This window comes from Vitis riparia, chromosome 18 (assembly GCF_004353265.1).
Source record: "Vitis riparia cultivar Riparia Gloire de Montpellier isolate 1030 chromosome 18, EGFV_Vit.rip_1.0, whole genome shotgun sequence".
NCBI lineage: Eukaryota > Viridiplantae > Streptophyta > Magnoliopsida > Vitales > Vitaceae > Vitis > Vitis riparia.
Genome location: NC_048448.1, coordinates 2,189,309 through 2,216,905, shown reverse-complemented (window position 1 = coordinate 2,216,905; position 27,597 = coordinate 2,189,309). Strand labels below are relative to the sequence as shown.

The 27,597-nt window shown below is 39.0% G+C and overlaps 3 protein-coding genes across 7 annotated transcripts; 2 read left to right on the top strand and 1 right to left on the bottom strand.

Annotated features, from left to right (window-relative positions):
• The first annotated feature begins 778 nt into the window (after window positions 1-778).
• On the top strand, window positions 779-14,011 carry LOC117907218 (uncharacterized protein At1g21580). Of its 4 annotated transcripts, none has more exons than XM_034820679.1 (10): window positions 779-5,955; window positions 9,410-9,611; window positions 9,720-9,867; window positions 10,001-10,100; window positions 10,317-10,391; window positions 12,251-12,341; window positions 12,488-12,758; window positions 12,872-12,914; window positions 12,987-13,090; window positions 13,356-14,011. In XM_034820679.1, exons 1-10 carry the CDS (start codon window positions 801-803, stop codon window positions 13,779-13,781), a joined length of 6,615 nt encoding a protein of 2,204 aa, XP_034676570.1. In that variant the 5' UTR covers window positions 779-800; the 3' UTR covers window positions 13,782-14,011. The 4 variants fall into 4 exon arrangements, with proteins under 4 accessions (XP_034676570.1, XP_034676568.1, XP_034676569.1 ...); XM_034820677.1 differs by having other exon boundaries at window positions 10,001-10,133; XM_034820678.1 differs by having other exon boundaries at window positions 780-5,955; window positions 9,717-9,867.
• Window positions 14,012-21,665: 7,654 nt separating this feature from the next.
• Window positions 21,666-23,753, top strand: LOC117907523 (NAD(P)H-quinone oxidoreductase subunit M, chloroplastic). The gene is made up of 2 exons (XM_034821085.1): window positions 21,666-22,246; window positions 23,333-23,753. The coding sequence occupies exons 1-2, from the start codon at window positions 21,797-21,799 to the stop codon at window positions 23,507-23,509; spliced, it is 627 nt and encodes a 208-aa protein (XP_034676976.1). The 5' UTR covers window positions 21,666-21,796; the 3' UTR covers window positions 23,510-23,753.
• On the bottom strand, window positions 23,445-27,378 carry LOC117907522. Of its 2 annotated transcripts, none has more exons than XM_034821082.1 (5): window positions 27,179-27,378; window positions 26,134-27,069; window positions 25,779-25,989; window positions 25,432-25,514; window positions 23,445-23,836 (listed from the first exon to the last, which is right to left on the bottom strand). In XM_034821082.1, the coding sequence occupies exons 2-5, from the start codon at window positions 27,031-27,033 to the stop codon at window positions 23,765-23,767; spliced, it is 1,266 nt and encodes a 421-aa protein (XP_034676973.1). In that variant the 5' UTR covers window positions 27,034-27,069; window positions 27,179-27,378; the 3' UTR covers window positions 23,445-23,764. The 2 variants fall into 2 exon arrangements, with proteins under 2 accessions (XP_034676973.1, XP_034676975.1); XM_034821084.1 differs by having other exon boundaries at window positions 26,134-27,066.
• Window positions 27,379-27,597: the final 219 nt, after the last annotated feature.

Genomic DNA, 27,597 nt, shown 5'->3' with positions numbered 1-27,597 from the left:
TTTTGACTCTGAAGACCAAAGTAAATAATATGTCTAAATCCAGTTGCTCTAATGGATCATCCCACAATTCCCTGTCCAATTATATTATTATTACTAGTATATAAAATTTTATATATTTATGTTAAATATAATAAATTAATAAATTTATATTTTAAAAAATTAAAATTAGATATAACATTATGAACAATAATAGAGATTTCTCATCCTTGCAATGATCTGGCCCGGATGGGAAGGAAAATTAAATTTACAAAAGGGGACATGGATGGGTAGCCTCCAAAACCCTCCCAACCAAGAAAACAAAAAAGTGATTTAAAAATAAATATCTTTAAAGAATGCTTCAAATTAATGAAATACTACTAAATTTTTTTATAGATAAAAAATATTATTCATATTTTTAAAAGAATCATCTATTAAATATTTTTAAAAATAAATTATTAAATATTTAATATTTAAAAAAAAAAAAAAAACCCTCATAAAACCACTTTTTATTTTTATAACCCTAGAACGAGGAATCGGAGAGAAACGAAGATTTAAATTTATAAATTAAATTATGAATATAAGTCTTTCTGGGACAACTTAAAAATAAATATCTTTGAAGAATAATAAAATACTATTAATTATTTCTTCAGAGAAAAAAATTATTAATAAATGTTTAACAAAGTAGGAGCTTATAAAAAAAAAAAAGAAATATATTGGTGGAATTAAGGATTGATAGTGAAATATAAACCACCCACCATAAAGATAATGTTGATTGGAGAGGAATTTTGAGAGAGAAAAGGAAATATATTGATGGGAGTTGAATGTGGAGTCCAACACCAAACGATGGTATTAGAGAAGGGAAGAGGAAAAACAGTAGCGCAAGTCCATCAAGAGAGAGAAAGAGAGAGAGAAAGCGGCAAATGGATCTCCCGCCGTTAATTCATCACCACCCCAATTCTTCAAGGTATGCTCATATCCCTTCTCAATTGCCCGATGATCCTAATTTCTATGGTAATCACCGCCACCACCACCATCTTCTGCAACCTTCGCCGGCACTCCCTCCGCCACCTCCGCCACCATCGTACCGTCCTCTCACCGTTCCTCCACCGCCGCCGCCCTTCAGCCCCCACCAATCTCAATTCACTTTTCGTAGCGCTAACCCTAGCCCTAACCCTATTCGTCTGATTGATGACGAACCCGGATCTCTCCATCACCACCACCACCGCCATCTTGATGTGGGTCGGTCACCACATAGGGTTTCTAATCGGACCCTTTTGGACGATGATCGTCACCGTCTTCGCGTGCACCACTTTGATAATTCACGTCCCGAGTTTTGGGAGCCTTCCAGGGTTTCGACCGAGAACCGGCCGCCGAGGCTGTACCCTGTCATCCGATCAGATCACGAGACCAGTCATCACCGATCATTTAATCACAATCCCGTTTCACCGTTCCGTGCAATCGGTGAGTTTAGGCATGATCCGGAGGGTAGTTCTAGGTTTAGGGATGAAATGAATGGTGGATTTGAACATAAACGGGTCGAGGAGTTGGTGTGGGGTCGAGGTGAGGGTCGTAGCCATGATGATTTTGATCGCCACAGCCATTTGGTACAGAATGCTAACAAATCTTTGAGGAATATTGGTTTTGGTGATTCTCATTTTGTTGTGGAACCCGACTCCTCAAGTTTGGGGAATTATGACTCAAGATACGGCTCGTCACGTGATGAGGAGTTCATTAGGAATGGCAGAGGTGATGGAGTGAGTGAAAATCAGAGGTGGGCTCATAGTAGACAACCCCAAAGAGACGTGGCCAACTATTTAATTGGTCTGGAAAACAATGAGATTGATGATGGCGGTGGGGTTCAGGTTTACTCCTTCAAACGAGGCCCCAATGCCCTGGAGTTGGGAAAATTTACTAATAGGGGGAGCAGGGAGGGTAGTCATGAATTCACTCGCTCCCCCAGAAAGAAAATACAGAAGAAGAGTGCCCTTCTCAGGATTCAACTGCAGAAGCCTAGTCCTAGAAAGAGAGATGATGGGCAGTTTTATTATGATGAGTCCACCTCTAGTCAATATAGAGGTAAAGATCCCCTTGAATATTTGGATCATGGAATGGCAGACAAGAGAGAAAGGAGTCCAGTAGAGCTTGATGTTTCTTTCAAATCCAATTCACTAGTAGCCAAGGCAATTATGGCCCCTTCAAGCCCCACGGTTGTTTCTGATAGAAATTTGCGTTTGATACCTAGGAACAGAGAGCTTAGGAAAATTACACTGCCTAATATGGATAATTCAAGTTCACAGCTGAATAAACTCAATGAGGAACCTGTAAAACGGGATTGCTTGCCAAGTGTTGTGGCCGACCCATCCTTGTGTCATAAAGATCCAAAACAGTTGAAGGAGAAAGTGACAGCTTCTGGTCTTGAAACTGTGCAAACTTTTAGTTCAAAGCCTTGTTCCAGTGGGACCAATATTTCACTGGAAAACAATAGAGTGGAAGGATGTCTTAACAGTATGGTTTCAGAAAAGGTTGCTGCCAGCATTGGTTCTGGTGGAATGTCTTCACCCAAGGTCACAAAGAAGAAGAAAGTCATGAGGAAAGTATCGATTCCTATTTCTCGTGCGTCAAATTCACAATTAACAAAGAAACGAGGAGAAGCTCCAGGTAGTTCCACCCTTAGGCCATCTGCAGCCTCTAGCTCCAATAATGCAGCACATCCAAAAGAGAAAATAACTTCTGCTGGTTTAATTTCAGTCGCTGGTGTTAATGAAGTAATTGCATTGTCTAAGAATAACAAAGTGAATGAGTCTCTGCTGTCAAATATTTCAGAGAAAAGTATCACTGACACTGTTTCTGGTCAGGCATGTGTAGCTGAGCTTACAGAAAAGAGGAACAGATTAAGTCCTCCTTCAGGGTTTTCCAGTCAGAAGGAAACCAACTTTCATGAGGGTCCCATAAATACTGAAGGATCCATGCATGATTTGAATGTCATCTCAAATTCTGAAAAGGGTCTAACTAGATCTCCAAATGAAACAACTTATACTGACATTGATGGTATAAGTGACGTTAGCATGCAGATTTGTCAAAATGGTCCGAGTGTGTCACTTGAGAATGATGTTTTAAAAGGATCTTCAGAGACTATGCTTTCAGTAGGAGGCAATGTTAATGTTTGTTTGTCAAGTTTAGAGGAAACAAAGATTCAAGAGGGTCTTGCCAATACAAATAATTCCGTCCATGATTTCAATATTGGATCTAGTTCTGATTGTGATTTAATTAAGACACAAGAGAAAATTTCCACCTCTGATATTGGCACTGTGGGTGCTGTGAGCAGCCATCCTTGTTCTAACCACATCAGTGTACTGCTTGAGAATCCAAGGCCTTTTTCTTTAGGAGGGAATGCGAGTGTTCCTGTTCTATGTTCTAAGGAAAACAGAACTCATGAGGGTCCCTTAAACGTGGATGGCTCCAGTAATGGGACAGGGACTGCCTTGACTTCTGACAACGGTCTTACTAAATCACAAGAGAAAATTACTGCTTCTAACACTGGTATTGTGGATGATGCTGGCAAGCAGCTGTCTCAAGATGGGGTCATCATGTCAGTTGAGAATGGTGCCATAGAGAGACCTGCAAAAGATATGGCTTCAATGGGAGGCAATCTTAATGTTGATTCTGGTAAGGATTATACACCCAAGGGTAAGAAAAAGAGAAAAATTAGAACCTCTCAGTCAGATTTGTCTCATTCAGCAAAAGTGCATGTGAAACCTCTAAATGTAATCACCTCTAGACATGATGTGGATGCAACCTTAAGTTGTTCTATGAAGGATCCTAGCCTTGCAAATTCTTATGTTGCGAGTTTGAAGGTTGGCTCAGAAGCTTGTGAAGATAGGGTCAGTGTTTTGCATGGGAACAGTTCAATGAAAGACCTTTCTGAGACTAAGGTTTCTTTTAGAGATGTTGATGTTGGTCAAAATGGGACTTCTCCTAAGCTCAAAAAGAGGAGGAAAGGCTTTGTTCCTGATCCAGGTTTTTCTAGCCCAATGGGGCCTGAGATCCACAAGGAATCTCTAATTCCAGATGCCTCAACGATTGGTCCTGAAGTGCCTTCAAATTCTAATGATTGTCTTACACAATCAGAAGAGCAAGTTCCAGTCTCTGTCATTACTATGTCTGCTACTGGTTTGCAGCCTTGTCTGGAGGGAAACACTGTATTGCCTGAGAACAGAACAACAAGAGGAAATTTTGAGGCCATGAGTTCAGTAGGAGATGATTCGAGTGCCAATGATATGAAATTTGTGCAACCAAGTGTTATTGTTGAGGAGTTAGCCATTCCAAGTTTGCAATCTTCTTGTCCATCAGGATTGAGGGTTGAGCAGATAGAAACTCCAGGTATGTCTTCTATTGATCATCAAAATGAGGTTATGGGCCTGGAAAGTGGAATTAGAGAAAGAATCAGTGTACATGGTCTGGAAGAGCCGGGTATGCTTCACAGGGGGACTGCTGACTGCAAAAGTACTGCAGCCCTTGAGACTCTGGACTTGAATCGTAAACAACTCAGTACAGGTATGGAATGTGATACTCATACTCTTATGAAGGATGATAAACAACCTACTGTATCAAACTATCTGTCTATAGCTGCTGATGGCAATGGAGTCTCTCCTACTAACTCCAATGATGAACTGATGCAATCTCTGCCTGATACACTTTCCAACATGGCCTCTCCTGAAACCTTGCCCATTATTCCAGGTCTACACACGTTGGATACTGAACTATCAGTTGAGCAAATTTCAGATCAAAAGGGTTGTGGAGATGACAGAAAATCAGATGAAAAGCCTATGGTTGATTGTGGTTCTGTTTTATTTGCCCATAATTCATGTTCACAGAGTTCCGAAAGTAATTTTAAATTAGATGATGCAATAGGAAGTGATAATTCAATCAATGGGAAAACAGTACAACCATCATCACAGGATACCAAAAGAACAACACACAGTGTAAATCTTATTAGTGGAGAGTTGAATGGGAGCAAAAACCATCTAAATAATTTGGTTCCTAGGGTTTTTCCAGCTCCTTCATCCTTTTTCCTTGCCAATTCAAAGAAGACAGCTTCTTCAACTCACATTGCAAAACCCCGAACATGGTATCGAACTGGGGCTTCGTCTTCATCATTAAAGAAGCCTCTCTCGATTGCATTTCCTCCACAAAGGCAGTTGAAAAAAATTGGAAAGGTACAAGGTACTTCTTACATTCGTAAAGGCAACAGCCTTGTAAGAAAACCTGCTCCAGTTGCTGTTATTCCCCAGGGTTCACATGGTTTGAGTTCCTCTGTTTACCGATTGAATCCTTCTGGTGTAGATGAAATGAGAAAGAGAACAGGATCTGAAAGCAGAACTGATGTTATTGACCCATCTAATCGCTCAAGCACAGGAGCAACAGATGCTCCTTCTGAGAGGCCTCAAACACCTCCATTACCCCATTCCACCAAATTACCAAAATTCACTACCATCTCTTCAGGTGATTGCACAACTTCCCCATTGGTGGATCCTCTCCTAAATGGTTGTTCAGGAAATATGCCAGACCCTGCAGAGAATATCAAAATGCCAATGTCTTCTGAGGATGGAGCAAAGTCTTCTGGAAGTACAGAAAATCAAACTGGTTTGATCAATAATTTGGAAAGCCAGAGTGTCTTAAATGATGGAAATTCGGAGTCTTCAAAATTGAAGAGGATAACATATGTGAAGCGCAAGTCAAACCAGTTAGTTGCTGCTTCAAATCCACATGACATGTCTGTTCAAAATGCAGATAAAACCCCAGCATTATCCTCTGATGGTTACTACAAGAGGAGGAAAAATCAGCTCATTAGAACGTCGTTGGAAAGTCACATCAAGCAGACAGTTGCCATTCCAGATGACGGTTCAAACTCTGAGGGGCAAAGGCCCTCCAAGCTTGTTTCAAGCAAAAGTTCTAGCAAGAGGCCATCTGATAAAGGTGTGTATGAAGAACTCTTTCTTTAGGTTTGTTTAGTTTATCCTTTCAAGAGGCAATTTTGTGAACCAATCAGCATGGCTGTTTATGCTAACTATAATCATTTGGAACATTTAGTAAGAAGTAAACTTGTAATCTGACATCTTCTATTCATTTAGTTTTTTCTTAGGGAAAAAAAGAAAAGAAAAGTAAATAAAAGAAAAAAGAGAAAAGAAATGCAGAAATTTATGAAGTAAAAACCAAGTACAGTTGAGGAAGGGATATCCTTCAAGCTAATACAGAAAAATCTAGGTCACCCCACAGTCACCCTGGCTAAGACCAAAAGAAAAGTTCAGAACCTAAAATCAGCCTACTCCCTAAGGGGTTTGCGTAGACACCCCCTAAAATCCAGCATAGTTTAAGGAGTGTAGCACCAACCAACTCCATCATGGAGACCTAAAGAGGGTTCATGGAGAGGTTGATGCCACTGAAGTTTTTAAAAATGCTTAATTTCATAACATTCTGTTTGGTGCCGTTAAAAGATTCTAGATACTCTTCTATGCAATCATTGTGCATCATCATGTTTCATGTTGCTGGATGAAATTAGCATCCGACATGTTGACTCACAAAAATATGCATTCAACTGCCAAATAGCTTTCACCAAGTCTTTTTTCTGGTAATGTTAATTTTTTAAGTACAGAAATTTTTCTTTCATCTCTTTATGATCTACTGCTTGCTTGCCCTTGTTTGTCGTGTCTGCTGTGTTGAAGTACATTGTGCATGAGGCAACAGATTTACAGGCTCATTTGGTTGAGTGGGTGACTGTTTTCCATCTTGCCCTGGTTACTTGTATATGCATTGTGAAGAACATTGTTCATAGAATTACAGACTACATTTGTTTGGCTAAATGGGTGACTGAGAATTTCAAAGAAGTAAGGCGGAATGGGGTTTAGAAACTTGATTTTGTTCTCAATAAAACTTTGCTTATCAAATAGGGTTGGAGGTTTGAGAAGTACAGAGATAGGCTTGGCGAATGTTGTGGGGGCCAAGTTTGGAGAACTGAAGTGGATTGGTCATGGATTGTTGGGGAGTGATGGCTGGATCCTTTGGAAACCTATGAGGAAAAGTTGGGGCCTATTCCATGGTTTGAATCATATTTTGGCTGTCAGGATAATGTTCTAGTGTGATGTTTGGTATGGGGAGGGGAGCTTGCAATTTTGCTTTCCATATCTTTTTTGAGTTGGCAGTTGATGGAGTAGCTTTGGTTGCTGATTATTGGTGTTTAGTGGAGGGTGCCTATTGTAATTGGAGTCCTGGGTTGACCAGAAACTTATAATGATTGGAGGTAGAGTTGTTGGGAGCTTTTTTTTTTTTTTGATAAGTGTTGTTGGGAGCTTTTTTGTTTGTTTGTATTCAGAGTATTAGGGTTCCAAGCAACAGTATTTTAGTTTTGAGCTCCCCAAAGAATTTCTTGGTAAAAAATTTTGAAGGAGCTCTCATCCTGACCTAATCTCAGGTTTCTAGCTTGGGCTTTGTGGGGCTCTTTTTCATGGGAGACTGTGGGAGAAAACTCCTTGGTATTGACCAGCCATGACTTAAGGGTTGTGTCCTTGTGACAAGGGGTTGTTTATGCTTTAAGGATGCATAGTTGGATAATCATATCCCCCTTCAATATGTGTTGTCACAGAGGTATGGCCTCAGTATAGTTTTAAAAGGCGCACCTAGGAGCAAGGCGGCGTGACGCAGAGCTCCAGCGCCTCGCCTTACTCAAGGCGCAACCTGTTGAAGAAGGCACTGCCTAGGTGCGGAAGGCGAGTGCCTTCGGCCAGGCGCAAAGCTCTAGAAAGGCACGCTTCTCTATTTCTTCTTCTTTTTCTCAGTCACGATCCACTTCCAGCCCTAATTTGGGCATTTTTTTTTTGTTATTATTTCACCAGCAAAACGCTGCATTTTGTTGATGGAATAAAAACAAAAGAAAACGCCTAGATTAGGGCTGGAAGTTGATCGTGAGATCGTGAGAAGAAGCAGAAGCATTTTTTGTTTTTAATAGCCCAAAATGAGCTTTAAAAAAAACACAAAAGGCCCAAAATTAAGGCTCAATAGAGAGTAGAGATTGAGAAGAGGACAGAAAGAAGAATCAAGAAAGAAGAGGAGAAGAAAAAGAGAGGTGCGTACCTGGTGGTTGGCGTTGGCTCAACTTCGATCTGTCACTAAGTCTCTTCTAGGCATTTAAATTTGTATTTTTATATTTCTATTTATCTATTATTTATTTATTATGATAATGAAATTGTCAAAGAAAAGTTAAAACTACTTATTTATCTAATTGTTATTTTTTTTATTTATGTATTTTATATTTTTATTTAATTTATTTATTTATCTATTATTTATTTATTATGATAATGAAATTGTGAAACATGGAAACTACTTATTTATATATTGCTATTTTCTTTTTCTTTTTTTATGTATTTTTATATTTTTATTTAATTAATTAATTTTATCTATTATTTATTTATTATAATAATGAAATTGTGAAAGACAATTGTTATATTTTTTAATTTATTTATTTATTTATGATGAATTATCTATTTATTATGGTTATGAAATGAATACATTTTATGATAAATGAAACAATCATGATGCTTAGTTTTTATGCTTAGAGCTATTTGTTTTATGTTTTGTTTTGATTAGATTGAAATTTTAGATAATATTTGATGATATATGCACTTAGGATAAATAAACAGTTATTAAATTTAATTGTATTATATAAAATTATATATGTAAAATAGGGTGCGCCTCACTTCACTAAAGCCCGCACCTTAAGTTTGCCTTGCGCCTCAGGCTCCAGGAGGACTTTGCACCTTGGTGCGCCTTGAGTCTTTTAAAACTATGGCCCCTCAGCATTCTCTTTGCCTCTTAAATTAACTGTCACTTGGTTTGTTGGCTTGGCAACTTGTGGATAAGAGTGACAAGGTTTGGAGGATAGCTGTAGCTTACAATTTCTTTTTAGATGCATTTAAAGGAAAGAGATAGATGAGTATTTGATGTTTCAGTTCTTAATCTACCTTCAAGCAGTATTCAGTATTTTTGTTTATTTTCTAATAGCACCTCAGTAGAAGTGCATGAAAAGCTAATCTGTCTAACCTGACAACACTATGAAATTTGATTTATCCTATAAGATTATGCTAATCATGAAGCTCAAAATTTCTTTTACATCTCAGTGTAAAAAGATAAAAAAACAGCTTTATTGGGCACCATCTGTTTATTAATTTGGAAATCAATTTTAAATATCCTTGCATTTTTAAAGTTCTCTGCTCTTTACCATTATATTTTCTTAAGTAGCTTCAGTGGAGGAATATCTTGATATCTCTGGAAGTAATTAGTAGGATACATCAATTTCCTTAAATAGTAAAAAGATGCATTAGTTTGATTTGATATGATTGGTTGTCTGACTAGATCTAAGTGAGGTTTCTATTTGCAGTTTTATCAAAGACACGTGAACCTTCAAAATTCTCTTTAGTTTGGACACTAAGAGGTGCACAGTCATCAGAAAAAGATGGTAATTCAGTTCATAGTCAAGGGGTATTGCCTTCTCTATTTCCATGGAAAAGAGCAACATACTGGAGAAGTTTTATGCATAATCCAGCTTCGATTTCCAACAGTACTTCATTATCAATGATCAGGTACATTGGCATGCAGGCTTTTTCTTTGTCTGCTTCTGCTGCTGTTTTCTGTTTGTCATATATGTACAATCACAAAGAAAATGATGGATTACTATTTTCTTTCAGTAGGAAATTGCTACTCTTGAGAAAGAGAGATACAGTTTACACGAGGTCAACTGGGGGATTTTCCCTCCGAAAATCCAAGGTATTAGGTGTCGGTGGGTCTAGTCTGAAATGGTCAAAATCCATTGAAAGACAATCCAAAAAAGCTAATGAGGTTGGTTGGGTCTACTGCATATAAACAATGTTTTTATTTTGCTCTGCAGTTATCTTAAGTCAAATAATTATTGATTTCAAAATTGAAGTCTCTGCTTGAAGATCGTACTTACTAATTTGTTTGTGTTTTATAGGAAGCTACACTAGCAGTTGCTGCAGTCGAAAGGAAAAAAAGAGAACAGAATGGTGCTGCTTCTGTTATTTCTGAGACAGAAAGTAGAAATCATTCTTCCCGTAAGTCAGTTCATAATATAATGCTGCACCCAGGTAGGTCAATGAAACGTCCTGGTGTGGCAGACACAAATTATTGTGAATAATTGTTTCAGTTAACATTTTTGTGTAGGGCTTCTGATTTGCATCTTTAGAGTGTGGTTTGTACAAGGATGTTGTTTTGATTCTTAAGTAACAAGTATTAATCAATGACTTGTGAAGTATCTGAACATATCTCAGGTGAGCGTATATTTCGTGTTGGTTCAGTCCGCTACAAAATGGATTCTTCAAGACGGACACTTCAGAGGATTTCAGGTGAGCTCCAGATTCCTTAAATGTTCTCTGATATAAAACTGTTTTTGTATCTTTCTATGCCTTTCAAGCTTTTCTGACTACATTGTTTGTCTAAGAGATGACCCCTATAATTTTCTTATTTGATTTTGTACTTTGTGGAAGGATGTCTCGTCCTTCTTGATCTTTTTAATTAATAGAAAAGATCTATTGGGTTTCTGATCAAAAGAAATATTTTCTTATTGGATATGTACTTATTTGCTTATGAAAATAATAATAATAATAATAATAATAATAATTTTCTTATTTGTAATAATAATAATAATAATTTTCTTATTTGACTGGGGTAAGGCTTGTTAAACAGATGAACCTGTTTTCTGGATGAGACAATCCCCATTTTTTTAATATGCAAACAGAAATATTGATTAAGAGCACCAAACAGAAATAGGGGACACAACCCCAGTAAATTGGGAATATACAGAATTTAAAAACAAACAACAAAACAGAGAAACTGAAAATCCAAAATGTGAAATCCTATGAAATCTATCCTTGACCCAACCTCTCAATGAATTCCATCGAGGAGAAGTCACACCCAAGGGATCCTAGATAAGTCAAAATTTGTTTTCAGGGAAGGTCTTTCAATGCTTGATGTGGATGTTCCTCTTCCCTGAAAATTCTACTGTTCAATTCCTTCATATGCATCAAAAAAAAAAAAAAAGGGTGCCATGTTGCACAATTGCATTCTTTTACCATGCAGCCTAAGAGAAGCTCTCTGGCAGAATCTAGCTAAGATAGTGCCATGGCTGCTTCTTTTTTTCTTTGATTATTGTTTCCTAATCTCCCCTTGTTGACTTAGGATGTATTGTGGAGATTTGGTATTGCAACGATGAATTAGAGGTTGCACATTGCAGGAAATGCAGGCTTGCAATGAAAGTTCGGTCATAGGATAAAGTTTTACTGATTGGAAGACTGCAGTGTGTTGCCATGTCCTTCTGAACAATTTTCCTGTAAATTTTATGTTAATACTGATGTTAACTAGGATGAACAAGATAAATGTCACCTGTATGATGAGCATTGCTCCTCTCTCCGTTTTCTTTAGGAGGCAGGTATTGGAATTCAACCTCTTGAAGAACTATGACTTGATTTTGAGGTCATCAAATTGACCTTCTGAGTGGAATGCCTGCACTTCCATTCAGGAGGAGCTATTAATATTGCCTAGTTAGAGAAGGTTCTACTTTTATATTCTTTTTGGCAAATTTGAATTAACTAGGATGATGCTTGGTATTCTGTAGACTGGAACCTTCTGGTCATACAGGTTGATGCTATTTTTGTTGGAGCAAAAATTGGGAGAGTCTGAGGAATGCTATTGTGGTTACTGATTCTAAGAATGCTAGAGGATGTTCTGTGTTGGCTGGATAATACTCTATAGAAAGTGAGGGAGGTTGCTGGAAAATTTAGACAATTAGTTAATTGTTTTGATTGTTGGAATTGTATTCATGTTTTGTGGATAGATTAGTAAAAGAATAGTTGATAGCCTGGCTAGTCTCAACACTGTTTGAATAGAAGAGGGGTTTGTTCTGGGGGACTTACCTGGGGAGGCATTGGGATGCTTGTAAAAGGTGCATACTTTTGAGATCATCTCAGATCATGTGAACCCCTGAATGCTAACTTAAAGATACCACAATAATACCTAATAGTGTCATACTGAATTTCTACTTGGTAAGCATTAAGGGACTGGTCCATGATGATTGATGAACTTAGTTTTGACTTTTGTTTTCCTTGCTTCATCACCTTTGATGAAAATATCTCTGTTTCATTTGTTAGTAAGGTGACAATTTTTAGCAAGAATTGACTTCATAACTTGGTCCTTATATTCTGTATAGATGGGGATTCAACATGCTCTGCAGCTCTACAATCAGAAAAGAATGCAAAGAAACCTTACATTCCAAGGAGATTGCTGATCGGCAATGACGAGTATGGTGGCTTGTATATCCATCTACTTTTCTGCATCAGATTGCCATAACTAAACTCATAGTTTCATATAAAAAGCCTTCCAAGTTGAGTTTCACTTATATATAATACCTAATGATCTGCTGATGAATTCACTCCAATATCGACAGATATGTTCAGATTGGCAATGGTAATCAGCTTATCAGAAATCCAAAGAAACGTACTCGCATCTTGGCAAGTGAGAAAGTTCGATGGAGTTTGCACACCGCCAGGCTGCGCTTGGCTAAGAAGTGGAAGTACTGTCAGTTTTTCACAAGATTTGGGAAATGCAACAAGGATGATGGAAAATGTCCATATATTCATGATCCCTCTAAAATTGCAGTCTGCACAAAGTTTCTGAATGGTTTATGTTCCAACCCCAATTGCAAATTGACTCATAAGGTGTAATTCAGTTCTGGTTGATACAACTTGATGCTGCCAATTGGAAGTGGCTCCCAGCTTGTGCTTTTGATAAAATTATTTGCTTAATATGTTACCTTGTATATCTTGTGCAGGTCATTCCAGAAAGAATGCCAGACTGTTCTTATTTTTTGCAGGGTGAGCCTTACTACTTTGTGCTTTTGCTCAACATGATAACAAAATGCAAAATTCTGACTGATTTTGTGGCAGGTTTATGCAACAACGAAAGCTGTCCTTATAGGCATGTAAATGTGAACCCAAATGCATCTGTTTGTGAAGGCTTTCTTAGGGGCTATTGTGCTGATGGCAATGAGGTAATGTCTTGTTATACAAAGACACAGGATATAGGTTTTTTTTTTTTAATAGTCATATAAGCTGAATGAGGAAATTGTGTTTCTCTTATGACCTAGTTATAATAACAAGCTGCTTGAAAAAACTGAATCTAGTTCAAACCTGACGTAAAAGAACTTGATATTGGTGGCTTGGACTTTTATATATTCACTTGTCAAGTTGTAGACTGACCCAATCCTTTGCAACACTGCTGTAATAAGTTAAATTGCCAAATCTCTGAACTTGCAGTGTCGGAAGAAACACAGCTATGTCTGCCCCATCTTTGAAGCTACTGGAAGCTGTCCTCTAGGATCCAACTGCAAGCTTCACCATCCCAAAAACCGAAGCAAAGGAAAGAAGAAGAAACAATCAAGAGAGCTAAATGCCCAAGGAAGGTACTTTGGTTTTAGGCATGTCAACAATCGTGATCCAGAAAAGGTGGTGTCTGAAATTGAAAAGGACACTGCAAAGAACAATGATGACATGTCATTTCAAGAAGGAAGATTTGCTGATTATATCAGCCTGGATGTTAGTGATGAAGACATTGGAAGTATCAATGGTCCAAGGACCCAGCAAACAACCTTGTTTGGCAGTGAACCATCATATTTGCATTTGGACGATCTGGATGAGCTGATTAAACCAGTCCTTATAATGAATAAGAATTTGACAGCATAATTGTCTGCTGTATTGGCATGCTAAGTATGCCATGGAGGAGTCTGATGTAATGAGGTAATATAGTTTATATTCTTGTTTTCTGCTATTGCAGATTTTTTTTTTTTTTTTTGTCCATTTTCTGTTATTTATAACTGTTGTACACAGACCATTACAGAAATAGAGAAATGAAATGATGTTAAAGAAGCATTGAATTTGATGGAATGAATTGAGCCACAAAAATTCTGGAGTCCCATGCAGTTAGTCTTGTGATTTTCTGATGTGTGTGTTTTCTGAAGTCTCAGTTCAGTTCGTATTTTATTTGTTTTTGTTTTTTAACATAAGAGATTAAACAAATGGGATAATTAAGAAGCACATTTTGAGGGGGTTTAAGAGTGCATTTGACAACGATTCATAGAAGTGTTTTTAGTTTTTCTAACATTTGAAAATATTTATTTTTCAAGCATTAAAAATACTAGAAACACTTTCAGAATCACCGGCAAATACACTTTAAGATTTTTAAGCCTTTTAATAATTAAAAATTTTCATTTTTCAAGTATTAAAAAGAATAAAAACATTTCCTAGAGTCATTAGCCAAACATACTCTAATTTTTCTCCGTTCCTTTTTTGATCATCCCTTGCATTTAAGGAGAGATTCCTCATATGGCAAGAGAATTATCATTTGATAGGCATATATAAAATGGGTGAGAGAGAGAGAGCGAGTGAAGGCGAGAGAGACTGCGTAGGAGAGTGCGATGGTGAGGAGGGGGAGGAGGGGCCGGTGCCGCGAAGCAGACGGAAGGAGTATAGTTTCACGGTGGAATCAAAGGCTTTTGAGATTATCGGGGAAGATAGAAAAGGAAAAATCCAGGTTATCATTGTGGAGAAGAAGGGAGGGGTTTCGTCATGGGTGCGTTTGGGAGCGCACGGACTAGGGCTTTTCCTGGAAGGCCTGAATCTATGTATAATGGATGAGAAAGAAGCAAGATGGGGAAGGGAATGGAAGGAGCAGGGCCGACTGTACTCCATGTCGCGAGGAAAAAACGAAGCGGGGGGATTTATCCGGCTAGGGGTCTCTGACCTAGAGAAGAAATGGTTCTGCGTCTTCATCCCGAGAGGCAAAAGGGATAAAAGGGGATGGGTGACCATGGCGGAGAAGCTTAACCAGATGGTAGGCTCCTTTGGTAGTAGTTCAAATACCCAGGTTGAAAAGGATACGGGTAAGATTGTTGGGGGGAGTTCGTATGCTTCAATAGCAAAACGAGCTCTGTTGGGTAAAACAAACGCAATCACAGTGAAGGCGAAAAGGGAGGAATCAGTGGATCTGCTCAAGAAGTTGGAGTATTGTGTGGTGGCGAGTAGAATAGACAACCCAGGGGAAGTTGATGACCTTGAGAAGGTGGGACGACGCTGGGCAGAATCGTGGGAGCTTAAGGGTAGTTTAGGGTTGGCTAGGTTGGGTAAGGGAAGGGTTTTGCTGGACTTTGAAGACTTGGAAGAGGCCCGTCGTGTGGTATCCTCTGGAAATCGCAGGATGGATGGGATTCAGTTAGGGCTGGATTTTTGGAGTCCAAGGAGTGGATGTTGGACAGAGGAGGAAGAGCCCGAGGAAATTTGGGTGAGATTATTTGGTCTCCCTGTCTCGCTTTGGAGTTCGGAGATCTTCAAGAAGGTGGGGGATGAATGTGGGGGCTTTATCACAGTCGACGACCAAACGAGAACGATGGGCGAGCTCCAGTGGGCTAGAATATTGGTGAGAGGAAGAGGCGAAGCTAAACCGAGTGTCCTAAAAGTTGAAGTGGAGGACGAGGTCTATGCTGTATCGTTGTGGTGGGAATGTCGGCCGGTGATAAGGAGGAGTTGCAGACATAGTGATGGTCGTCACAGCAGTGAGGACAGGGGTAAGGAGATCTCACGCGCGGAGAAGCGAGTGAGGAAGGGGTGGGTGAGTGTGGGTCTCGAGACCCTGCAGACGTCAGAAGATGGGACGGGTGGGCAGAGGAGTGGTTCGGGTCGGGTTTCTCAAAGCCCGACTTCCAGCTCTTGGGCCCTAAATGAAGCTTCGCATCTCTTAAGCCCATCTGTCAACCCAAAGCAGCTAAGAGGGGGTGAAGGGCCTGGGCTGAAGAGTGGTGTGTTGGGCCTGAAGCTGAAAGGTGTGGCGGTTAGCCCAGAAGCTGGCCCATCCCATAGACGTGATGAAGTGGGCTGCTCTTATGTAGGCCCAATGTCGCCAAAGGCCCAGTTTCCTCAGTTAGTTATAAAGCAAAGGGAAGGCCCAATTCCCTCAGCAGCCCAAGACCGAAATAGCCCTCAGAAGAAGGATTCTCTGCAGAAGGGAACAGTTCCAGGTAATCCTCATGTGCCTGAACCTTTTGTTGCACGGGAGACTGAAGATTTGAGGAAACTATATGGAGTGGCTGGGATTTCAGAGACGGATAAGGCGCTTAAAGAGGAGGCAATGAGGTATGGAATGGGATTGTGCTCTTGGGGGAAAAGGGATTTGGGAACCTCTCTTCTTAACTCTTCTAATTTTGATCGGACTCCCGGGGGGGAGTTTTTCGATCATTCTGGGGACTGGAATGAGGAGGATCGGGATGATAATACCATGTGGCTAACGGTGTATGAGGGCTGTAATGAAGGAAGAAGTGGGGGTAAGGAACTGGGAGCAAAGATAAGCCACAGTGATAAGGGCAAGGGGATTGTTAGGATAGGAGATATTTGTGATGCCCAAACAGAGAGAGGTGAGCAGGAGGATAAATGGGAGGAGAATGGCTTGGTGAAATTCAGCCAATTCCTGGGCTTCTCCACGGAGGGGTTGGAGAAGGAAATTCTGAATTTCCTGACCAAAATCAGAAAAAGAAGGGAGAAAATCCATAGTAAAGAGCTACTGGACAAATCTAAATTTGAAAGGGAGTTAAAAAGATTGGAATGCTCCATTAATTATGAGGGAGGAATTAAACAGAAAGGCTCGGTACAGGGCAAAGGGCGTCAGATTGTGATTGCCCAATGAAGTTGAAAATTCTGAGTTGGAATGTGAGGGGAGCAAATGATAGCTCTAAACGGAAAGTTATTAAGACGTTCATAAGGAACCAGAGGGTGGATGTTATTTGTATTCAGGAGACAAAAATCCAAGCTATGTCGGACAGCATTGCAAGAAGCCTAGGATCCGGAAGATTCCTAGCTTGGAAAGCTGTAAATGCGGAAGGGGCTTCAGGAGGAATTTTGATATGTTGGGATACAAGGACCTTGAATATGATAGATTGGGAAGAGGGTCAGTTCACGCTATCTTGCAGATTTCGGAATGTAGAGAATGGGGCTATATGGACTTTTACGGGAGTGTATGGTTTGTTTTCCAAAGTGGAAAGGGATGCCTTATGGGATGAGCTTGGGGCGATAAGAGGGCTGTGGGAAGACCCTTGGTGTATAGGGGGGGATTTTAATATTACCCTGTTTCCACGGGAAAGGAGTAGTCAGAGGGGAATAAATTCAGCAATGAGGAAATTTGCTGAAATTGTTGATGAGCTGGGGCTGGTGGACCTTCCCCTTCAGGGGGGTGATTTCACGTGGAGTGGGGGACTGAACAATCAGGCCTGGGCAAGATTGGACAGGTTCCTAGTATCCCCTTGTTGGATAGATCAATTCAATGGGATTAATCAGTGTAGGCTGCCCCGTCCGGTGTCCGATCATTTTCCAATTTCGTTAGTGGGAGGGGGGATAAGACGGGGCCCAACCCCCTTCAGATTTGAAAATATGTGGCTGAAGGTAGAGGGCTTCAATGATCTAGTTCACAGCTGGTGGCAAGGAATTGAGGTTAGGGGCAGTGCTAGCTACAGATTGGCTACTAAGATGAAGGAAATCAAACAGAAATTGAAAATCTGGAATAGAGAAGTTTTTGGGCAGCTGGAGAGCAACAAATCCTTAGCCTTGCAGCAGGTGGAATTCTGGGATAGGGAGGAAAGTGAAAGAATTCTGACTGTGGAGGAAATAGAGCTTAAGAAAGAGGCAAAGGATAATTATAGAAAATGGGTGATAATGGAGGAAACGCATTGGAGACAGCTCTCTAGGGAAATATGGCTGAAGGAGGGGGATAGAAACACGGGTTTCTTTCACCGCATGGCAAGTGCTCACCGTAGATATAGCTCTTTGGAGAGAATAAAGATCAATGGAGTGTGGCTGGTGGAGGAGAAGGATATCAGGGAAGGAATTGCTAATGAGTTCCAAAGCTTGCTTTCAGAAGATACGGGGTGGAAGGCGGACATAGGGAATCTTCAATTTGACCAGATCAGTCCACAAGAGGCTGAGTACGTGGAGAGGCCCTTTACAGAAGATGAAATTCATGCGGCCTTGATGGAGATGAATGGGGATAAAGCCCCCGGTTCGGACGGCTTTACTATGGCCTTTTGGCAAAGCTGTTGGGAATTCATTAAAGAGGAGCTTTTAGAAATGTTCAAAGACTTTTATGATCACAGCTCTTTCCTTAAGAGCCTCAACAATACCTTCTTGGTATTGATCCCTAAGAAATGTGGGGCTGAGGATCTTAGAGATTTCAGACCTATAAGTCTCTTGGGGGGGCTTTACAAGCTGTTGGCTAAAGTGCTAGCTAATAGACTGAAGAAAGTAGTAGGCAAGGTGGTTTCCATTTCTCAGAATGCCTTTGTGAGGGGAAGACAAATCCTTGATGCGTCTTTAATTGCAAATGAAGTGATAGACACGTGGCAGAAACAAAAAGGAAGGGGTATTATATGCAAATTGGATATAGAGAAAGCCTACGACAGCATCAATTGGAAGTTCTTGTTGAAGGTGTTACAAAAGATGGGCTTTGGGTCTAAGTGGGTGGGGTGGATGTGGAGTTGTATATCCTCAGCTAAATTCTCAGTGTTGGTCAATGGAGTGCCTGCAGGTTTCTTCCCTAGCTCTAAAGGTCTTAGACAAGGGGATCCTCTGTCTCCTTATCTTTTCATTATGGGGATGGAAGTGCTAGATGTTCTTATCAGGAGAGCTGTGGAGGGGGGATTTTTATCAGGATGCAACATCAGGGGTGGAACTGGTCCTCCAATGAACATTTCTCACTTGTTTTTTGCTAATGACACAATTATATTTTGTGAGGCTAGAAAGGATCACCTCACTCACTTAAGTTGGATTTTATTCTGGTTTGAGGCGGCTTCAGGGCTAAGGATTAATTTAGCCAAGAGTGAAATCATTCCAGTTGGAGAGGTGATGGAGATGGAGGAGTTGGCGGTTGAGCTTGGTTGCAGGGTGGGGGCTTTACCATCTCAGTACTTGGGTCTCCCTCTAGGGGCTCCAAACAGAGCGCCTTATATATGGGATGGGGTGGAGGAGAGAGTTAGGAGGCGACTAGCTCTTTGGAAACGACAATATATTTCTAAAGGTGGAAGAGTCACCTTAATAAAAAGTACTTTGGCTAGCATGCCAATCTACCAAATGTCCCTGTTCAGAATGCCTAAGATTGTGGTTAGAAGGATTGAGAAACTACAAAGGGATTTTTTGTGGGGAGGGGGACATATGGAGGGAAAAGCTCATCTGGTCAAATGGGGGGTGGTTTGTACAGACAAGGATAAAGGTGGGCTAGGACTTAGAAAGCTAGCTCTGTTGAACAAAGCTTTGCTTGGCAAGTGGATATGGAGGTATGCTTGTGACAAAGATAATTTGTGGAGACAAGTGATCAAGGTGAAGTATGGGCAGGAGGGGCTTGATTGGAGGCCCAAAAAGGCAAATGGGGCGGTTGGAGTAGGGGTTTGGAAGGAGATTTGGAAAGAATCAGAGTGGTGTTGGGATAACATGACATTCCGAGTAGGGAAAGGCAACAGAATCAGATTTTGGACAGATGTGTGGTGTTCAGAAGCTCCATTGTCTCAGTGTTTCCCTCATCTCTTTGGTATGGCTGCGCAAAGGAATTCAACGGTTGAGGAAATGTGGGATCAGGAGTTGGGTCAAGGAAATTGGAACTTTCACTTTGTGAGGGATTTCAATGATTGGGAGTTGGAGTTGGTGGGGGACTTTCTCCACTCTTTGAGGGGTTTCAAACCCTCCTTGGAGGAAGACTCAGTTCTGTGGAGGAAAGGAAAGAGTGTTCAGTTCAGGGTAAAGGAAGCTTATAGTTTGTTGGCGAAGTCTGATGATATAGGTTTTCCTGCAAGAAGTATTTGGGTGGCAAGGGTGCCAACTAAGGTTTGTTTTTTTGCCTGGGAGGCGACATGGGAGAAGGTGCTAACATTGGATAGGCTCCAAAGAAGAGGATTTCAACTGCCAAACCGTTGCTTTTTGTGTGGTTGTGAGGAAGAAAGTGTAAATCATATCCTTATACATTGTACAGTGGTTAGAGCATTATGGGAGATTATTTTTGGTTTAGTTGATGTGAAATGGGTTTTCCCAGAAACTGTAAAGGAGGTTTTAGCTAGTTGGAGGGGTCCGTTTGTGGGAAAGAAAAGGAAAAAGATATGGGCTGCCATTCCGTTGTGTATTTTTTGGACGGTGTGGAAGGAGAGGAATAGATTAGCTTTTAGGGGGGGATATTGAATGTTCAAAAGTTAAAGAATTTTTTTGTTTGTAATTTATGGAGTTGGGCCAAATTGTATGTAGGAGAGGAGGCGTTCTCCCTTATAGGCTTTTTAGAGTGGATAGCTTCCACTTAGAGGGAGGTAATCCTTTTGTCTTTGTTTTTTGAGGCATAAGTTGCCTTGTATACTTCCTGTATGCTTTGCGGCGTTTTGCCTTTTTAATGCATATCCTTACTTATCAAAAATTAGCCAAACATACTCTAAAAGCTCGTTTGACAATAATTTTATAGAACATTTCTTATATTTTTAATACTTAAAATTTTTTATCATTCAGGTGTTACAATGATTAAAAACTTTTTTTAAAATAGCTATCAAATACACTTTAAATGGCCTAAAAATTATAGTTTTAGTTGCCCCAAACAGTCTTGAACGTAGGAAAAACATTTCCTACAAACATTCATCAAACATAACCTAAATGTCCTAGGAAATATGGTTTTAGACGCCCTAGGCAGTCTTGAACATAGGAAAAATGGAGGTCTGCATTTGAGTGGTAAAGATTACTTGACTTGGCTGGCTTTTTTGGGGTTAAGTTTCTCTTTAAATATATTTTCTATTTTTTGTTTTTAAAATTAGAAGTTTATATATAAAGTGAACATTTTTCACAAAAAAAAATACAAAGTTATCATATGTATTTAAAAATGATTTTTAGAAATTTTAAATTTTGAGGCAGTAGAAACTTTTACCTAATTTTTAAAATTTATTATTTTTTTAATGTAAGTTTATAAAAGTTTGTGTATCTTATAAAAAAATAATTAGTATTTTCTGATTTTAAAAACATAAAATTCTCTCAAAACTTCTCGTTTTTAATTTAATTGACTTATGAGTAACAACTATTTGGGAGATAGTAAATTTGTAATAAGGAAATATGTTCGGATATTAAGGAGGAATTATATATATGCATACCAACAAATGCGCTTATTTATTTGTTTGTTTTTTCAATCTGAGGAATCTTTTATAGCCGAATCTTTCGTATTCTCAATGGGACACAAACATTAGGATGTTAATCGTGTCTGTTAGAACCAGCATAGGATAATGCAGGGCATTCAACGAGCCATTTGTTGAAGGAAATGAAAGATGCCATGAAAGTGGAAACAGCCGCATCTTTTGGACGATGATATATGTTTTGCGCTTGAAATCAAGGGGCTGTTATTTAAAAAAAAAATGGGGGTCTACTTCGACAAACATTTTGAATGTATTAGGCCAACACTGTAACAAGCCAATTGATGGTAGCCATTTTGTATCTTTGTTCACCACACACTCTCTCACTCTCTCTCTCTCTCTCGCTCGCTCTCTCTTCACAATAAAAACAAGAAATCTGATCCACAAAAGAAAGGGTCTAAATCCATTGGCCCTGTTGAGAATTTTCCTAAAACTACCGGTGCTTAGGAGCAATTTCCCAAAGCAAAACTGACAGGAGAACTGAAAAACTCCTAAAGCCAGTAACTAGTGCATCCACTCATGGCCGCGACTTCGTCTTACATGGCTTGTACAAAATTCTCCATGTTGGGTTGGATTGGAGGCAAGAGAGAGCTGAGAAAGAGGAGGGCATTCTTCATTTCAGCTCAACAGCAAGCTGAAGTAGACGAATCACAGCAAGTGAATGCGCAAGAAGAAGAGCAAGAGAAGATGAAGCAGCAAGGGAAGCAAAAGTTACCAAGACCCGTAGAACCACAGGTTAACGTGAAGAGCAAGAACATGAGCAGAGAATATGGGGGGCAGTGGCTCAGCAGTGTCACTCGCCATGTCAGGATATACGCTGCCTACATCGATCCAGTCACCTGTGAATTTGATCAAACCCAGATGGATAAGCTCACCCTTATCCTTGACCCCACTAATGAGTTTGTTTGGACATCAGAGACTTGCAACAAGGTCTATGCCTACTTTCAGGAGCTTGTAGATCACTATGAGGTATCTTCCTTTTCATTGTCATCTTTCATCCATTACTGCTGCTTTCAGGATTTGTATATACAATAATGGGATGGAAAGCTTGCTTTCTTGCCACTAACTCCACGGTAAAACAATGCAAAGCTCTTCTCTTCGGAATATCAAGATGAAGAAATGATGAGTCTTGTTCTGATTTGACAATTGATAACAAAGAAAATCAGGGAAAAGAAAAAGAAGTTGAAATTTTAGGACTGATAAATTAAAAACAGGATCACGCCCAAGTCCCTAGCAAACTAATTTAGAAGATTAGATGGTAAGATGGAATACGTTGAGGCTCCATTCTTTGATTGCCCAATATTTGTCCGATTGGCTTATACTCAGATATTTTAAGCTTTCTTACTTTGCCCACCAATCACATGGGACATGGGTGCTTCTTTAGCATTGAGGGACAAAGTATTCAGTGTGATTTTGTACAGCAGAGACATGCTACCCCTCATAGAAGCCACCAGAGTAACCTTGACTTTCATTGATCCTATACCATTTGCCCTGTAGCACACCATGACTGTCGCTCTTCCCCCACCCATTGTAGCGTCCACCATGGATGGTCTGCAAAGTGATGATCTAACTCTAGTAATCAATTGACTTGTTCTTCTCAATGGTTGCCATGAGGTTAACCACCAGATAGGGGCTACATATTACTTCAAATGGTTATCTGCCTAGCACCACATACTTGCATCAGGGTTCACTGAAATATCGTCCACCCCTCATAAAAACACCATCACAACCAGGTTCTCTTTAGAGACAAAAACATCAAAAGACTAGCTGCAGCATCAGATGCCATTGTATGTCTGGTCAAAAAGCCCATCCCCAAAACAGCCATCCTCATCTCTATACATTTGAGTAGGAAGTGAGTCTTTTAATGTTTTCAGAGTGTTAAGCACTTCTTTCATGATCTCTGCTTTAACACAAGATATGTTTACACTAGTTGCTATCTTCAGTTTTTCGGTATTCAAACTTCGTTGGAAGGAAAAGAACATTTTCATGCGTTCTGCTCCATGTCAATCTTTGTTCCATGAGTTTTTCTGAGACTGATATGTGATGTGGAATCAGGGTGCCCCTCTGACAGAATATACACTTCGCCTTATTGGTTCCGACATAGAGCACTACATAAGGAAGCTGCTATATGATGGGGAAATCAAGTACAACATGAATGCAAGGGTCCTGAACTTCAGCATGGGGAAGCCACGCATTCTATTCAACGATGGCCTTCCCCAAAATGTACAATGATGATATTTGGACTAGGAAAGAAGGCAAGTATGCCAGGTTGTGACATTATACTGTTTTAAGACATTTTAGTTACAAGATGTCTAAATGGCTTGTGCCACAAAAGGTATCCAAAAGTTTTAGAATGCACAAAACACAAGCAAGAGTTTCATCCTCAGTAAATGCAAAAACATGTATTTGCCACAAGGCCTTTACCATAAAGCTTGAACTGATAGAGCTGCAGCTATAAGATTTTCCTGCTTTGTAATCTTGAGATATTTACAGTTGTAGCATCATCTTCAGACATGATGCATCTGACCAAGGCTGAAATGCTCCTTCATGGGACAAATTCTGACACAAGAAGTACAACTCTATGTATCAAAAACTAGATATATAATTTCAAATAATTGACAAGTATTGACATACATGCTGAAGATACAGTAAACAAGATTTCATAATTGCATGTAATTATGTTAAATTAACATCACAACTGCCAGAAAAGCCCCCAAGAGTTCCTTGACCTACCACTTTTAATTAGCCATTCTAGTTCAATTGCATTGATGCATCAAACAGAATTGAATGAGCAATACAACTTGGTACTGCTTATACATTAATAATATAAAGAAAACAAAAGGTCAATTAAGTTAGTGAAAGCAAAACAAAAATATCAAAACATGCACTGGGAAAAGGAACTCAATAATAAATCACACCATAGCTGCACATATAAGATGATTTTAACTTTACATGCACCGCCAGTTTGGTTTATGACCCTACCCTACATGATTTAGACATCAAGCCATACTTCAGAAGAGGCTGGTCCATCCAATGAACTGGTTAGCCAGAAAAATGCATACCTCTGGTTGAATTATTAAATACACAAATTCAAATAAACTAGGCTGTCTTTTTTGAACAGTCAAATAGAGAGTTTTAATTAAATAAAATCCAGCTTTTCTTCTTCCATCTGAACATTTCCATCAGCCATGTAAGCTGAAAAAACAACTTTCATGGTGATCGCCCATGTAAAACAATGAATAAATAATAGTGCAACTAGGAACTTTTAGTTGATTATTGCTTGATCTTCATAAAGTGCTCTGCCTACATGTAATTTACCCATATCCTTCATAAATATCATCCAATGATCTTATAGAAGAGATGATCAAGTCTCAAACAAAATTCTCTAATGGCCACAACATACAAATAAACTTGGATGTTGATGTCTACATTCACTACAGGCACAAATGTTATCTTGAATGAGGCCTCCTAGAGGTCTTACCCAAGCATTACCACCATGAGAATAAGAAAGGAGAGAGACGGAGATGTTTTTCTTAGAGAAAACTAAGTGTTAGTAATTCATATACAAAAAGGTTAAGGCCAATTCTTCCTACACATCAACAACATCAGATATTTATTGAACATATTACTATATTAGTAATGGTGTAACTTTGAGGCCGAAATTTGGTTCAAAGCCATAGCATCAATGATCGACTTGGGAAAGCTTGAGGCACATGGTTTCGGTGTCTCAAATCAATATCGGGCAATACACACAATTTATTAATTAAAACACTCGAAAAATTATAAAGAAATTATGACAGTTATCAAAAAAATAACCACAATTAGATGGATCGAAGAAATTAACAAATTAAACTTTTTTCATATCTAACATATTTTAAATACTTACAAAAACACACGACACAAAGAAAATTTTTATAAGTTTTTTTTATTTTTCTTAATTTAAAAATACATTCTAATTAGTTCATTGTGTTTTTTAAGAGGATTTCTTGCCCTTTTTTTGCATTTCTTTATCCATAATTTAATACATTTGTTGTTTACAATAATAATGATCATTTAAAATTAAAAAAAAAAAAAAAGATCTAGCTGCTGTGTAAGATTTAACTAGGCATATTCAAACAAACAAGAGAAGGTGCAAACAAGAAATAAATACTCACTTTTAACCAATAAAAGAATCCACGCAAGAGATTCAGAATTTTACAGCGATCACCTTGAACTGCATCAATCTTTCTTTTAAGATCTGTAAAATTACAAAACAATTTTCACTGAGGTTATATAAATAACGAAAAACATAATCAATATGGAAAATTACCAATTATCAAAAAGACAAAATCAACACAAAGAAATGAATAAAAAAAAATTAGTTAGCCATGCTCCAATGACCAACAATGAAACACAGAGAAAAATAACAGAGCTGCATAATCAAACAAGAAGACAAGGATAATAATTAGATCCATGTTTCAGAAACAGTTGCACCCACACCAGTAGGTAATATCTAATTTACCAGTGTGGTGATCAAGATATGATTTGCTGCAAATCTCCACTGAGTATGATTTTATCCGTCCACGCAAGTCTCTATGGCGTTCCAATGGTTTCCTCCGAATTATTTCTTGCAAAAGTTCTTCATACTCCAACTGGTCATAAGGTTTTTTAAGAATAACCATAAGGTTATCCCTAAACTGTGAATGGCCTGTTCTATTACGATTTTTAATACGCTGCCAACACAAAACAGATGATAATATCAGCAGTTCATAAGAATAATTGTCAAAATACAAAATCATAAATAATTGGTAATCTAAAAGATCATACCAGAATTTTAAATAAGACACAACACAGTGGAAGGTGAACAAGATACATACAGAAGAATCAAATAGTTTTGGTGTAATGCATGGATTACTGTCTGCTGCTAATATCTCTGACTCGGATTCACTTTCCTCGTCTTCTTCATATTTCACCCGCTTGCCATATTTATTTACAAAAACCAAATAGTTGCCATCTTCTTTGATGCATTCCAGAAATGTCTTGTAGCTTTCATCTATTCCAGTATCACAAGGTTCTGTTTCATGCTTGCATTTGGGCTCAGATGACGAAAGAACCCTTGAACTAGCTTTCTTACTCAAATCTGGCCTCAACTTGTTGTCAATCAAAGTCTTCCTTTTTCTGGCTGGAACATCTTTTGAAATTTCTGGGTTTTCTATATTTTCTCTTTTTGTCACAGTTCTCAAATTGTCTGGACTTCCAGGCTTGCCCTCATCACCCAACCTATCATCCTCTTCATACTTCAAAAGTATATGTATGTCTTCGTCTACAGCAACTTCAAGCACGAAAGAAGTAGCATCTTCCCTCACATTTTCCCAGAACATCTTATATTGAGGATCGAAATCATCGTCTCCCACTGAGGGATTGCAACGATTGTTACCTAATGTATCTAAGTACACTTTGTAGTCGTCATCCAACAGTATATCTTTTATTGCAACGGCTTGTGGGGTTTTCTTTATCCTGTAATCATCATCCAACAGGATGACTTTCGTTGGAGCATCTTGCGGTGTTCTCTTTGTGCCTCTAGTACAAGAATTGATCTTTAAACTCTGATTTGCAACACATCTTCTCTTCAACCGCCTCTCCAACCTCATATCACGCGCATTGTCAGGATCTTCAACCAAATCATTCTTGTTCTCAACAGAAGAAGGTTCCGTCTTAGCTTCAGAAACCCTAGAACTGATCTTTAAATTTTTCTCTTTTCCCCTCGGAATACTCATTTAACTTTTGTTCCAACTTCCAAGTAACAAGAACTGCTGTTATAAAATAAAAATTAAAAAATTAAATAAAATAAAACACAGAATAAAAAAAGAGTTACATTCTTTATCATGCTCCGTTTGGAGCCCGGGAAAACAGAACACCTACATGCAAGATGCAACACACCCTGACAGCGAAGATACGCGCCAAAATTCCCCCTTTTTTCGCTTCCCTTTTAATTTTCCGTTACTTTCCCGCGAACCAAACGTATGGTATAAAAAAACGGAAATGGAAAAGATGAGGCTTTCCCTAATCGGAGATCCCACCGGCGAAGAGGGTAGTCAAACTGCAGAGCAGTGGGTCCTCGATTGTTCCGCCGAGTCAGATATTAATAAATAAAAATTAATAAACCCTATAAAGGGACACGAAGCGCGGGTTTTAATAAGTTATTTGATTTAATCTCATAAACCCACCCGGGTTACCCGAAATGACTCCAGTGGATGGGCTTAGTCAGTTTGGGCCTGGCCAACAAACATATAGCCAAAATGTCTTGAAGGTTAAAAATTAAATAAATAATAATAATAATA

Coding starts and splice junctions, on each gene's coding strand:
- LOC117907218 (XM_034820676.1), top strand. CDS start 801: ATGTGGAGTCCAACACCAAACGATGGTATTAGAGAAGGGAAGAGGAAA. Junction 9,612..9,716: donor ACTTCATTATCAATGATCAG/GTACATTGGCAT, acceptor ATTTTCTTTCAG/TAGGAAATTGCTACTCTTGA. Junction 12,915..12,986: donor CTGTTCTTATTTTTTGCAGG/GTGAGCCTTACT, acceptor ATTTTGTGGCAG/GTTTATGCAACAACGAAAGC.
- LOC117907523 (XM_034821085.1), top strand. CDS start 21,797: ATGGCCGCGACTTCGTCTTACATGGCTTGTACAAAATTCTCCATGTTG. Junction 22,247..23,332: donor AGCTTGTAGATCACTATGAG/GTATCTTCCTTT, acceptor ATGTGGAATCAG/GGTGCCCCTCTGACAGAATA.
- LOC117907522 (XM_034821082.1), bottom strand. CDS start 27,033: ATGAGTATTCCGAGGGGAAAAGAGAAAAATTTAAAGATCAGTTCTAGG. Junction 25,990..26,133: donor CAAAACTATTTGATTCTTCT/GTATGTATCTTG, acceptor TTGTGTTGGCAG/CGTATTAAAAATCGTAATAG. Junction 25,515..25,778: donor ATATCTTGATCACCACACTG/GTAAATTAGATA, acceptor GTAATTTTACAG/ATCTTAAAAGAAAGATTGAT.